The 15,173-nt window shown below is 42.4% G+C and overlaps 1 protein-coding gene across 1 annotated transcript; it reads right to left on the bottom strand.

The window, feature by feature from the left end:
* Positions 1-12,832: 12,832 nt before the first annotated feature.
* LOC309558434 (olfactory receptor 8G17-like) lies at positions 12,833-13,783 on the bottom strand (the record flags this gene model as incomplete). Its single annotated transcript, XM_082261508.1, has 1 exon — positions 12,833-13,783. The coding sequence occupies one exon, from the start codon at positions 13,781-13,783 to the stop codon at positions 12,833-12,835; it is 951 nt and encodes a 316-aa protein (XP_082117634.1).
* Between the last annotated feature and the right edge of the window lie 1,390 nt (positions 13,784-15,173).

Consider the following 15,173-nt stretch of genomic DNA (forward strand, 5'->3'; position numbering starts at 1 on the left):
TGTTACACCCTGAGTCACTTATGTGTGTTTTTTTTGATCCTTTAATAAAATGTATACATCAACAATTTTTGGTGCCCATAGTTGACTTATTAAGGAGAACTACTATGTCTCCTGTTTCTGGTATTGATTATGCTGTTTTCTGTCAACGGACACTAACATAGATGTGACATAGAGGGTCTATTTCTCCTGTACCTATATGGTAAAGAACCCTCTTATTATTAGGCATCTTTGGAAGGAGTATCCTCAATTTTTTACATCAGTCTCTGTACCAGAGGAGCTTACACTCTAATGTCTCCCCACAGTCACACACTATTATTATTATTATTATTATTATAATACATTTATATAGCTCTGACATATACTGCAGTGCTGTACAGAGATCACTGAGCCAGTCACATCAGTCTCTGTACCAGAGGAGCTTACACTCTAATGTCCCTTACAGTCACACACTATTATTATTATTATTATTATTATTATTATTATTATTATTATTATTATTATTATTATAATACATTTATATAGCTCTGACATATACTGTAAGGCTGTACAGGGAACACTGAGCCAGTCACACCAGTCTCTGCACTTGAGGAGCTTACACTCTACTGTCCCCCCACAGTCACACACTATTATTATTATTATTATGTTTATTATTATTATTATTATTATTATTATTATTATTATTAGGTTTATTATTATTATTATTATTATTAATATTATTATTATTATAATACATTTATATAGCTCTGACATATACTGCAGGGCTGTACAGAGAACACTGAGCCAGTCACATCATTCTCTGTATACCTTATATTTAGTAAAAGAAAGCCAATATAAGACTACTGACTATTGATTATTAATTTACTTATTTATTTATAAATACATTCATCACTAGTAGAAGTATTTAAGGTACAGGGACAATTTACTAGTAAAGACACAGCAATGAACAATACAAAGAGAGAGACGAGAGTAGCTGTGTAATATAAATCCCCCCCGCCTCCCCCCGAATACTATTATAATTTTGGTTCAGTAGATGTGTACGAAGTCGGTGAATTGAAGTTTGTGAATTCAGAATTGTCTCATCTGTAAAATAAGAAGGAATAGCAGCAATTATTAGGGGGGTCAGCGTAAAGTTGGCTGTGATTGATTTTATGACTCATATAGTAAAAACTGAACTCCAGAACAGATCATCATTACTGGACCCCTTTTCTGAGAAATACACAGACTGGATTCATCAGATTTTTGGTCTTCTCTGTCATCATCCCACACGGATGTGTGAGCAGAGCAGAATATACCAGGAAAGTGTGATAAGACACATTGTAACCACTCACCTGTATATTCAAATTTTTTGACGATGTATGGGGTCTATGTATGGGAATACAGGGGAAGGAGATGAGGAATATACAACACTGTATAATGGTCAGGAAGGATTGATCACCTTGTAGAAGAATATTTCATGTATAAAACAGCCAACACCTTCCTGTCCTAGACAGATACAATGTGTCCTGTAGATATCGTGTTGTCAGATCTTGTGTTGGTTTGGTTCCTTCAGCCACTTCTATACAGGAGATCGGAGTGTCAGGTAGAGAGGACACACAGGTTCTCCCCTCATTCTGCACCATCTCACCATGTATAAAAGCATTTAGAAGCCTCCTGAGATCTTCAGCCATATCCCTCCTGGGTCTCATTAAACTGCCGAGATCTCACTGCAGCCTCATGACACAAGATGATCCAAAAGTATCTTTGTGTTTCTTTGTTTTCTTTAGAAAGGTCTCCTTCACTTTGCTCTAATTAATGAGTTAATAATGTAAAATGTATTCTATCAGGCATCAGCCAAATCAGGGTCCCATTCAGTTTTGAAGTTAATCTGATGTGAAGTGTACTTGTCATGAGAGAAGTGTGGAGAATTGGTTCTGTAGGGTTGGGGTCGGGGCTCTGTGCAGGCCATACAAGTTCCTTCACACCAAACTGGTCAAACCATTTCTTTATGTAGCTGACTTCATGCACATGAGCTCATGCTATAACAAAAATGGGTCTTCTCTAAATTGTTGTCAGAAGTTTGGATGTGCACAAAATCACCCCCTTCCATTCAAATATACTAAAATATCCCCCCCCCCCAAAAAAAAATTGCACCTTTTCAGCCACCTGCATCGACATTCCAACTTACACCTGTGAATATCTAAAGTGTTTTATCTGAAACCAAGCTGGGCGTGTTGCATGCCAAAGTGTGTAAAGGACGAGTCCAAGTCCACTAGCTACATGTGACAAGTGCATCACATTCAATGTTGTTTGTTGGGAAAAAGTAGGCTGTGTGGATAACCTACAGATGGCTACTCTGATCAACAATGTTCAGGACTGGCATGGGGGGCAGGGGGGGAAGCCCATACACATGTAAGAGCCCGGGCGTTCTGATGGGCCCCAAACAGGGTAGGGTTACTACCTGTTAGGGTGCTGGTGGTAACCTGACGACAGAGATAGGCCCCGATGTCCGCTAGAGGGCGGAGCTTGGACGGAACCCCCAAGGTAAGTGACACAGGCTAGCCTGAGGTGCGGAGTCTAAGTATCCACCGGTTTTCGCCAGAGCCTCTGGTGGTGAGGATGGACTTCGCTGCGTGTGGATACCAGGTCGCAGTCCTTAGGGTCGCCCCACCAAGGGAGAACCGATCAAGGTCCGAAGGCAGGTAAACAGACAAGGGAGATCCGAGAGAATGGTCAAACAAGCCGGGGTCAGGACGGGCAGCAGACGAGCGGAGTCAGGAACAAGCCAAAAGGTCAACAGGAAATCAGCAGGAAACAGGTCACAGGTTCAGGAACAACGGCAGGAGCTGAAGACGAAACAGCACTGAACCTGTGTGTTGATCCAGCTTAAATAGTGCTCTTTCTTGATGAGAAGAGTGGAGCCTGAATAGCCTGTGAGTTTTAACTCATCCTCTGCCAGAGCCTTCCTGACAGGTTCCTAACACCACCTGTCCTCATACTCTCCTTCAATTGTAAGTTAAACCGTTCCATGGCAGACTGGCACTATGTGGGTGATTTTGCCCGGCACTCACACACAGCTGTAGGCCCCACCCTCCCCTGTTCTCCAGACCGCAGTGAGGCTTCACCTCCAGAACAGCCCTGCTTAGTCAATGAGGGTCCGGTGTGGACAATGAGATATCCTGTGGGAGGAAGGGAGTTAGAGCCAATGCCAATTGTTTCCTCAACAGGGGAGCAAGGCCCAGACACATAACAGGGCCAAAAGAAAATGGGACCCTTAAAAGGTGGAGACAAACATAATAAACAAAAGAAAAAAATACATTTTTGGACAAGATGAATATATGGTGTGGGGAAAGCTCAGATCAGGTGAAGTAAATGGTAGTTCACGGGCTCGCTCCCCTATCAGCTCCGGGTCAGAAAACACCTTGTAGAGCAGTGGTTCTCAACTCCTGTCCTCAGGACCCACTAACAGGCCATGATTTTAAGTATTACCTTGGGGAGATGCAGACTAGAATACTGCAATCACTGAGCAGCAAATTATATCACCTGTGCTGTATTTCAGTTATCTTGTAAACCTGGCCTGTTAGTGTGCCCTGAGGACTGAAGTTGAGAACCACTGTTGTAGACATTTCTCCACTCCACTGGGACCCTTGATATACTTACCCAATTGATGGTGCTTACCATGCATCCATCTCTGTGTTTCAACTGCTGTGTAAGTATGTTTTTTGTATAGTAGGGGATTTACTACCACCCCACCTTGGGTGGCTTAACCACTTAAGCCCCGGAAGATTTTACCCCCTTCCTGACCAGGGGGTATTTTGGGATTCGGCACTGCGTGACTTTAACTGACAATTGCGCGGTCGTGCGACGCTGTACCTAAACAAATTTGACGTCCTTTTTTTCCCACAAACATAGCTTTTTTTTGGTGGTGTTTGATCACCTGTGCGATTTTTTGATCATGCGCTATAATCAAAAAAAGAGCAACAATTTTGCAAAAATAACAATATTTTTCACATTTTTTTATATGAAATTCCCCCCCAAAAAAATGGAAAAATCAAAATTGTTTTACATTTTTGGCCAATTTGTTTTCTGCTACATATGTTTGGTAAAAAAAAATCACAATAAGCGTATTTTGATTGGTTTGCGCAAAAGTTATTGCGTTTACTAACTAAGGGAAAGATTTCTGTCATTTTTGTTGGTTTTTTTTTTAACGAGTAATGGCGGCGATCTGCGATTTTTTTTCGCGGGACTGCGACATTGCGGCGGACAGATCGGACCCTTGACTGACATTGTTGACACTTTTGGGGGTACCAGTGACATTACTGCAGTAATCAGTGCTATACATATGCACTGTTACTGTAAAAATGACACTGGCAGGGAAGGGGTTAACATTATTGGGGAAGGAGGGGTTAAGTATGTCCCTAGGGGCGTGTTTCTAACTGTGATTGAACATGGCTACTGGTGTAAGAACAGAGATCAACAGTCCTACATAGTAGAACCGTGTGATCTCCATTTTTACACAGCGGAGAATGACAGGCGGCTTTGTTTACATCAGCCGCCTGCCTTTCTCCCTTCGCGGCGAACGATCGTGAGTGACCGGCGGACATCTGTTCCGCCGGTCACACGCACTGACTTGTTAGAGAATGAGCCGGGGCGGGCGCGCGCTCGCCCGCTATTGGCTCAGAAGCTAGTAACAGGCTAGTGACGTACTGGTACGTCACTTTGCCTGGCCGGGACTGACTGCCACAGTATATGTACTTGCGTCGGTCGGCGACCGGTTAATCTATATATAAATATATATATAGAAACTTGAAACTTATTATTTTATATTTTTACATTCCAGTCCATTTAAATTCATGTGCTTCTACTGTGGAGGCTCTCACAATTTAGCGTTAGGACTGCAGATAATATTCAGGTTCTGATGTGGCTCTGCAGCTTACGCATGTATTTACAAATATGTGAAAACTAAACTAATGTTTTTAACACATTCTGTATTGTTAAACGGGATAATTTGGTTGGTTGTAGACTGGTCAGTAATTTGAGCAGGGGATTTTCTTTGGCTTTGACATACTTAGAATTACACCTTCTGCTACTCCTTCTAAGTATAGTGATGCCACATGTGTGAAACATTTTTACAGCCTACCCACATAAAGCGGCCTGAAATTCAAGGAGCACCTTCAGGCTTTCTATGTGCATAAACTACATATATAATTTCCTGACTACCTATCACAATTGTGGAAGCCCTGGAGCCGCAGGACAACAGAAACACTCACAAAATGACCTGATTTTGGAAAGTAAACACCCTGAGGTACTTTTTAAGAGGCATGGTGAGTTTTGAAGACCTAATTTTTTGCCACAAAATTTTGAAAACAAAAGGGAAAGAAAGTAAAACGTTATTTTTTTTTGACACAAAGTTGTCACTTTAACCACTTCCCGCCCTCCCTATAGCAAAATGACGGCGGGAATGTGGTTGAGTTATCCTGACCGGACGTCATATGACGGCGGCAGGATAACACCGCTGTGGGCGCCCCCCGGGGGCACGCAGAGCGGCGATCGGTGATGCGAGGTGTCAGTCTGACACCCTGCATCTCCGATCTCGGTAAAGAGCCTCTGACATAGGCTCTTTACCATGTGATCAGCCGTGTCCAATCACGGCTGGTCACATAGTAAATAGGAACAGCCGTTGATTGGCTTTCCTTAGTTCGTGCCTGACAGGCACGAGTAAAGGAGCGCCGATCGGCGGCTCCCCTGACAGGGGGGGGGGGTCGGCACTGGTAATCAGATCATTGATTACCAGTGCAGACCCTCGGGGAGGATGCCACTAGATCCACCAGGGATGCCCACTATGACCCCAGGGATGCCCACTATGGCCACCAGGGATGGCAATCAGGGCTCAGGGAGCCCCCCATTGCCCTCCCCATCAGTGCTGCCCACCAGTGCCCTCCCTATCAGTGCTGCCCACAAGTGCCCATCATTGCCATCCTTTAGTGTTGCCCACCAGTGCCCATTATTGCCCACCGCTGCTGCCTATCAGTGCCTATTAGTGCCCATCAGTGCCGCCCGTCAGTGCCCGATCAGTACCACCCATCAGTGCCCATCAGTGCCCACCAGTGCCGCCTATCAGTGCCCATTAGTGCCCGTCAGTGCCACCTATCAGTGCCCGTCAGTGCCACCTATCAGTGCCCATCAATGCCGCCTATCAGTGCCCAGCAGTGCCGCCTATCAGTGCCCACCAATGCTGCATATCAGTGCCGCCTATCAGTGCGGCCTATCAGTGCCACCCCATCAGCGCCACCCCATCAGTGCCACCCCATCAGTGCCTCCTCATCAGTGCCTGTCAGTGCAGTCTCATCAGTGCTCATCAGTGCAGGAAAAAACGTATTTATTTACAAAATTGTATAACATAAACAAAAAAACTTTTTTTTTTTTTCAAACTTTTCGGTCTTTTTTTATTTGTTTAGCAAAAAGGAAAAAACCCAGAGGTGATCAAATACCACCAAAAGAAAGCTCTATTTGTGGGGGGAAAAGGACATAAATTTGGTGTAGGTACAGTGTTGCATGGCCATGCAATTGTCATTCAAAATGCAACAGCGCTAAAAGGGGAAAATTGGCCTGGGCGGGAAGGGAGGGAAGTGCCCTGTATTAAAGAAGTGGTTAATAAGATATTTTTCAAACACAGCAGATGCATGCTTAAATTTACACCCCAAAAGACCTTTTGCTACACTTCTCCCCATATTTGAGAATATTTCAATGTTTGAACTGATTATATACATTTTATCTTGTGTATTGCACAAATCAACCAATTGTATAAACATAGTGTATACTGTAACGGTCGCTTCTGTGCGAGTGATCAGGGAATTTAGTCTAACGTCACCTAGAGCAGCCCCTGGTCCTATGAGCCAGGCAAACCTAGCCTAACTGTTACTTGACTGTCCACAGGAATGCCATGTTCACTGGTCAGGAAGTACAGGAGGCTGAAGAAAGGAATAACAAAAGAGGTCCTGCCGTTCCAGGATTGCAGCTGTCTACAGGGGATGGCTGAGACTGGTGTCTCACCAGTGGGACGTCACAAGGGGTGGTGCAACCAGGGGATGTCACCAGATGTCCCCGCCCCTTACTTTTTTAGGAACTGTCACATGGCAGAGCAGGCATTAGCTGGAGTGTTTTTTTTATGGGGGGGTCCCGCAGTGCGGCGGGCGTCCTTATTGACAATGGATCTACATCAGGGTACATTGTTTTTTTGTCAAGAAAGGAATTGTCAAAAACTGCCTCCTGTCTTTATTTTTGACACTTTTTCTGTTGAATAAATAGGGGTACAATGTACCCCATACTCATTCACATGGGGGGCGGGATCTGGGGACCCCCTTGTTAAAGGGGGCTTCCAGATTCCGATAAGTCTCCTTCCATCAGACCCTCACTACCACAGCCAAGGATTGTCAGTAAGAGGTCCTTGTCCCCTTATGATACATGTCCTCCAGGGCAGTACCCAGCCCTCATACCTTTTTTATGGCCAATAACTTGCATATAAGCCTTCAAAATCGGGACTTTTGATTTTTCATTTTCCGGTCCCCTAGTTTTTAATAGAGTTTGCGAGTAAGGTCCAAACTTTCTCTCTGTTTGGGGGTTCTGGTGCGAACTGAACTGGGGGGCTGTTCGGCCCATCACTCCTCATCAGGCCACACCTCATGGCTATATTCTCCCAGACATGCTGAAACCTCTAGCATGGGGGGGGTGCACAACTGGAATCCCCATTGGCTGATGCGTTGCAAAGGTAAGTCCTTCCGAGTTGGCTCTGAAGAAGAAGGACTTACCTTTGAAACGTGTCAGCCAGCAGGCACCTGGGTCAGGTCCCCCCTATGCTAGAGGTTTCAGCAGGTCTGGGTGATCATAGCCATGAGGTGTGATCTGATGAGCATTTTGATCACCTTTGTTTGTGAGTAGTATTTGTTTGTTTATGCATTCTTAACAAATCTTTGTGGGATAATGCACTAGGCCTGTGTGCCCCCTTTCTTTTATCCAAAAATACAATTTGGCCCCTGATCTCTTCCATTTCCTGAACCACCTTTTTGGTTATCAAATCTGAGGGCCTGTGTTGATGGACTTTTGTTCATGTCAAGTGGGATATGCATTCTCATACCAGTCCATGGGAATGACAAAACCTACTTGATGTAAATCAAATGCAGGTTGGAAGGAGGTCAACTGCGGGTCAAATGCAGCTGTCAGTGAAGTCTGAATGATTTGTAAAGTTTCTCCAACCAATGTCAAATTAATGCCTTTGACATGAGCCTAAAGCCTGTTGACACAGGCCCTCAAAGACCTGTAGAGAGACATAAGGAAACGAGGCCAAGGTTGACTTTACAAAAAAAATGGAAACTTGCAAAGAACTTCACCTGTCTATATCTCTGAGTGTTTTAACCACTTAAGCCCCGGAAGATTTTACCCCCTTCCTGACCAGGCCCTATTTTGCGATTCGGCACTGCGTGAATTTAACGGACAATTGCGCGGTCGTGCGACGCTGTACCCAAATGAAATTGACGTCCTTTTTTTCCCACAAACAGAGCTTTCTTTTGGTGGTATTTGATCACCTGTGCAATTTTTTGATCATGCGCTATAAACAAAAAAAAGAGCGACAATTTTGCAAAAATAATATTTTTCACATTTTTTGATATGAAATTCCCCCCAAAAAAATGTAAAAATCAAAATTTTTTTATCATTTTAGGCCAATTTGTTTTCTGCTACATATGTTTGGTTAAAAAAATCGCAATAAGCGTATTTTGATTGGTTTGCGCAAAAGTTATTGCGTTTACTAACTAAGGGAAAGATTTTTGTAATTTTTATTGGTTTTTTTTAAACAAGTAATGGTGGTGATCTGCGATTTTTTTTCCAGGACTGCAACATTGTGGCGGACAGATTGGACCCCTGACTGACATTTGTGACACTTTTGGGGGTACCAGTGACATTACTACAGTAATCAGTATTATACATATGCACTATTACTGTAAAAATGACACTGGCAGGGAAGGGGTTAACTTTATTGGAGAAGGAGGGGTTAAGTGTGACCCTAGGGGCGTGCTTCTAACTGTATAGGGATGTGGCTGTTTGTGTAACTACAGAGATATACAATCCTGCATAGCAGGACCGTATGATCTCTGCACTTACACAGGGGAGAATGACAGGCGGCTTTGTTTACATCAGCCACCTGCCTTTCTCCCTCTGTACCGGAAGATCGCGAGTGACCGGCGGACATCGGGTCCACTGGTCACACGCGCGGACTGCTTAGGGAGGGGGCGGGAGCGCGCCTCCGGCGGCGCGCACTCGCCCCCTAGAGACTCACAGGCGAGCGACGTAGCCCTACATCACTTTGCCTGTGAGGGGCTGACTGCCGACGTAAATAGTCGTGTGGCAGTCGGCAAGTGGTTAAGTATGTAAATAATGATTTTGATGAAAGAGGAGATCTTCTTTTTCTCATCATTGGACAAACTTGAATTCTCCAGTTTTGTGACAAATGTTTACTTTAATGATAATTACGCATAGGATAGTCAAACACAAATGAAGATAATACCTTTAATTACAGGAATGATCACAAACAGCCAATGGGTTTGGAAGATATCAGTCAAAAAGGTTTTCAACTTTTTCAAAAGTGCGAGCTAAAGGTACATATTCATGTTTATGTCCTTTTAGGGTGATTTTTCATTACCAATTTAGTCTTACAACCTAAAAATCTATACATCTACACAATATATTATCATTTCTACAAGTTTTGTCCCTTTAAAAATCCTGTAAGTATACAGAATACCTGGTGATCTGTCAGAAATCCAATGTGCTCCTAATGCTCTGCTTGGGCCTACAACATCGTACCTCTTGTTTTTTTTTTTGCCTCTAGTAAATTTGGCCTATGCCAATATAAAGGCCACAACTTCGTACACCCACAAGAAAAGTCCACCACTCGTTGCTGGGGGCTCTGATGAAGATCTGATGGGTATGCTTAGGCTCTGCATCTTGGCCCTTTAAGGATTCACACCCTCTCTACCCTGCAGATAGCACACGGAGTCCATTATCCACTTTTTCAGAGACAATCTGGTTCTCTCTAAACTTCAGAAATTGACTTTGAAATCCGTTAGATACATTCCTATTTCTACTTTCGACTAACAGGTGGTATTTCTTGAAGCTGCAACCTCTGCTTTTTTATTTGTCACTTTTTTAATCTATTTTAGTTTAAGGGTGCCAAAAATAAGACAGAATTCACTGGCTTTTGACCATCTGTTCTTGGAGCTGCCTTTTTCAGTCTGCTTCTGCATCATTTAACCACTTTAAGACTTGAAGGATTTGCCCCCTTAATTTCCAGGCCACTTTTTTCAACTTGGCACTGCGTGATTTTAACTAACAATTGTTAGGCCATGCAATGCTGTACCCAAAGGCAGACAGATGGTCTCTCCTCCTGCAGGTGTGAGGAAAGTGGTTCAAGCACTCGGCCTAGTGAACCGGCTGTGGAGCTGAGCTGCAGAGGATCCAGAGTGCTGACAGTGGAGCTTGTGGCAGAGTCTCTCAGGAAAAACAGTGTCGTGAGTACTCAGGGATTTGCCACAGGGTCTGCCTAGGAAAGGGGCCCACTCCAGAGAAGTCAGGGGATCAAGGAGCTTGTTCACTCAGGAATTTTAACAGTAAAGGGGGTGCCGTGTAGTTGACCCTGAAGAATAGGAACAAAGGGGGTGCCAGGAAGGGCCCTGAAGATTGTTCTGCAGTACAGTACAGTTTACCTCAGAAAGTTCACTCAATTCTACTTCACTGCTTATGACTAGGGATGATCGAACGGTTTGGGTCGACCATCGGTTCGACCCGAACATTAACTGTTCGAAATTCGGCCGAATTCCGAACTTTTTGCTGAAAAAGTTCGGAATTCGGCAACCAGAACCGACCAAAATGCAATGGGACAGGAACTGGGCTTTAAAAGCCCGTGATTGGACCAGAACCATCAGTAAAAGCCAATTAAGGGGGCAGGAGAATGCTAGGAATGTGATTGGAGTGACTAGGGGGTCCAGAGGCCAATCATTAGTGAATATGCCCCCCAGTATATAAGATAGCCCCACCAAATCTCTACCATTTTAATACAGGGATGTGGAAGAGAGTGGAAGCAGTTCTGTAACTTCTGCTTCAAAGTGTCATTTAGCAATTATTAGTGTGAGGAAAGGGATATCTAGTGTAGTTAGGGTACTATTTTCCACTATAGTTAGATTTAATAATCTAGTTTCTGTAGGGAAAGTGTTAAGTGCCAGGGTGACCGTAGTGTAGTGTAGGGTTAACTGACTCTGACTGCTATGGCAGGGTGACCAAACTCATCCATGTCAGGGTGACCGCTATAGAGAAAAGTTTGTTTCTCTTAGAACACTTATAGAACAGGATGGTGGCTTCTCCCCTGTCACCCTGCTTTTTGTTGCAGGCGTTTATAGGGCTTTTTTGAGGACATGTTTGGAGGCAGGCATAACATCAGAACTTCTGTGTAGGGGTATATATACACACACACATGTATGTATATATACACATACACATATATAGGTGTGAAAGTAGCAGAAACCTATGCTTGCGCTAATGAAATAATTAACAGGCATATGGCTTCTCTCCTATGACACCTATATATGTGTATGTGTATAAATACATATAAGTGTGTGGGTATATATACCCCTATACAGAATTTCAGATGTTTTGCCTGCCTCCAAAGACCCCAAAAAAATGCCCAAAAAAAACGCCTGCTGCAAAAACACACCTGGGCGTTTTTGTAGCAGGCGTTTTTTTGGGCGTTTTTTGGGCGTCTTTGGAGGCAGCCATAACATTTGAACTTCTGTATAGGTGTATATATACACACACACTTATATGTATTTATACACATACACATATATGGGTGTGATAGGAGCGGAGACATATGCCTGCTAATTATTTCATTAGCGCAAGCATTGGTTTCTGCTACTTTCACACCTATATATGTGTATGTGTATATATACATACATGTGTGTGTGTATATATACCCTTACACAGAAGTTCAGATGTCATGCCTGACTCCAAACATGTCCTCAAAAAAGCCCAATAAAATGCCTGCAACAAAAAGCCGGGTGTAAAAGTAGAGAAGCCACCATCATGCTCTATATTAATTCTAATACAAACAAACTTTTTTTTCTGGTTCTGGACATGCTACAGAGCTGAAACTTCACAGGTACACTTTTAGACCCCCCAGACACTAAATCCAAAGAAATCTCATTTTTTTTTTTTCAATAATTTTTTCAATAATTGGCTCCCTATCAAAAATGACAATTTTTAAGAACTTTTTTTGTGTGATTAATAGTCCCTAGGGCATGACCCAGAACCCTAGGCACTTTTTAGGGGCATTTATTGGGTTTTAGGGCTTCAAAATGGTGTTTTTTGATTACCGAAGTTCGGGTCCCATTGTTTTCAATGGGGTTCTGAAATCCGGGCCGAACTTTCGGGAAGTTCGGGTGTTCTGGTCGAACCGAACTTTTGAAAAGTTCGATCATCCCTACTTATGACAAGGTGAAGCAGCGGCCTAGCTGTGACTAGCGTTATACAGTGTGTACTCAGTGTTACTTAGCGTTAATCAGCATTAATCAGTCATCCCAGCTAATTGTGCATAGTTATACAAGTTGGAGTGTCACTCATTCCCTTCTCCCATCCAAGTTCTCAATAAAAACACAAAAACCAAAGCTCCTAGACTGTGTCCTGACTGAGCCAAAATCACTTAGGGAATGTTGAACTGTTGTGTTGTTGCTAATGGTAACCCAGGGGAACCCGTAACCAGCAGCTCCCAAGGGAGTAGTGCTACACACATATTTCCTGTATGACCCATTGGGGTTTACTTTAGTATCATTCTGTATTGAATTTGAGACATTTTTTTAAAAACATTGTTAAAGGCTGTTCTGAAATCTTGGTTCCTTAAACAGTAAATCAGAGGATTTAGGAGAGGAAGGATCACGGAGTAAAAGACTGACACCACTTTGTCTCCAACAAATGAATGGTTAGCACTTGGCCGAAAATAATTAAACACAACTGATATATAAAATATGAAGACCACTGTCAGATGAGGGGCACATGTAGAGAACACTTTACTTCTGCTGCCTTTACCTTTCATTTTCAGAACAGTTTGAAATATATAGACATAAGGCAGGAAAGTCAGAATTAAAGTCCCACCTCCGAGGAAACAACCAAAGAGAAAGATAAGCAAAATATTGATGTAGATGTCGCTACAAGAGATCTTAAGCAACTGGGGCAGGTCACAGAAGAAATTTTCTATAATATGCGATTCACAAAATGTTAAGCTGAAGGCAAAAAGTGTGTGAACTAAAGAATTCATAACACTGAGACAGAATACAACAGACATCCACTGTAGGCACACTTTCCAACTCATGATCTGCACGTAATGCAGGGGCTTACAAATAGCTGTATATCGATCATAGGACATGACAGACAATAAAATCACCTCAAAGGCATCAAAGAACATAAAGAAGAAGATTTGGGTTATACAAGCTGTTGTTGTAATTTTTCTTCTCTTGGTGTGAAGGTCGAATAACATTCGTGGGACGGTGACTGAGGAACAACAGAGGTCCAAACTGGCCAGATTCCCAAGGAAGAAATACATAGGAACATGGAGGTGAGAGTCAGTGACTATGAGGACAATGGTCACTGAATTACAGAATAACGTCAGAAGGTAGATGAGGAGGAAGAAGAGAAAGAGAGGGAGCTGAAGAGCCGGAAGGTCAGACAATCCAGAAAGAAAGAATTCATTTAAAAATGTTTGATTTCCCATACAAATACTTGATATTGCAAAAATCTGAAAAAATATTCTTGCTGCTGTTAACAAAGTTAATTATTATAATTTAATTTACCGAAATTCTTAGATATTGGCTGAAGCATCAAAGTTACTGTAAGATGTATTAAGCAGTGTCATTTAGATCATCATTAAATAGACAAAAAAAAATGTTTTTCCTATAGTCTCAGAAACAAAAACTATGACTGTAAATTTTGTCAATGTCCACACAGTTCAACCTGTATGATTAGAACCCCGAATTAGGTAATAGCTTTTTTTTTTCCTTTCAATAAGTTTTTATTGAGTTTTACAATATACAAAGCACACAAAAAAACCCCTAAAAATTAAAGAGAAAAAATGAAATAAATAGAAATTTTTGTGATGCGGTAAACACTACCAAGGTGAACAGCTGCAACCATTTACTAGTGACCTCAAAACACTAAAAGCAAGCAGTATTGTAAAAAAAAAAAAAAAAATCAAAAAAACAAATGGTGCTCTTGTTTTAAGAGAAAACATAAACAAGCAAATATACTGTAACAGTCATACCATTATATATTGTGCATAACACATAAATAAAAAAAATATAAAAGTCTGATTTAGGTGTGAAATCTACATACCTAAATTGGACTTTTACATTTTTCATTTATGTGTTATGCACAATATATAATCAATTTCTTATACTAAAGCCTACAGACTGTGTTTACACAAATGGGTATATTTAACTTATATCAAACTATTAGTAAAAACCCAAAACCCAATATTTCGTAAGTATATATATATATATACATATATATATATATATATATATACACACACACACAAACACATCTATTTACAGTTGCTAATGGAGATTACACATAAACTCCTCATAAGGCAACAAATAATACCCTGAAAACTTAAAAGATACCCACTCTACCAATTCTCCTCTGATGTAGAGTGGAACCATGTCAGTCTTAGTCTTCCTAATATCAATTAAGATAGGCAGACAGCTATAATGAAATGCTTTAAATGGTATATTGAAAAGACCATAAGGAAGGAAATACTATAAGAAAGGTGCATTTTTTTTGGTTCACTTAAGGCATGCTAGAATAAGCTGGTGACCTGAGGAAGGAGGCCACGCCTCCGAAACGCGTCGCTCTAGAAACGAAGTTGGCATGTACTCGCGTTCCATCCTTCTCTCCCCCCACCACCTACAGTCTTCCGGCAGGGCCGTGGCATCCATGCACAGTGGCGACCGTGCCGGCTGGTCCAGGCACAGGGGCACTAGGCTGAGCACACCAGAGCCTTGGCAAGGAGGACTCGGGTCGTGCCATTGGGTACAGTAGGAGCAGCGATCGAGCTCCATACAGCTTGAAGGAGCCATCCAGGAGAGGAGAAGGGAACCAACCAC

The sequence above is a fragment of the Pelophylax lessonae genome (genome assembly GCF_965119305.1).
Source record: "Pelophylax lessonae genome assembly, chromosome: 6".
Classification (NCBI taxonomy): Eukaryota; Metazoa; Chordata; class Amphibia; order Anura; family Ranidae; genus Pelophylax; species Pelophylax lessonae.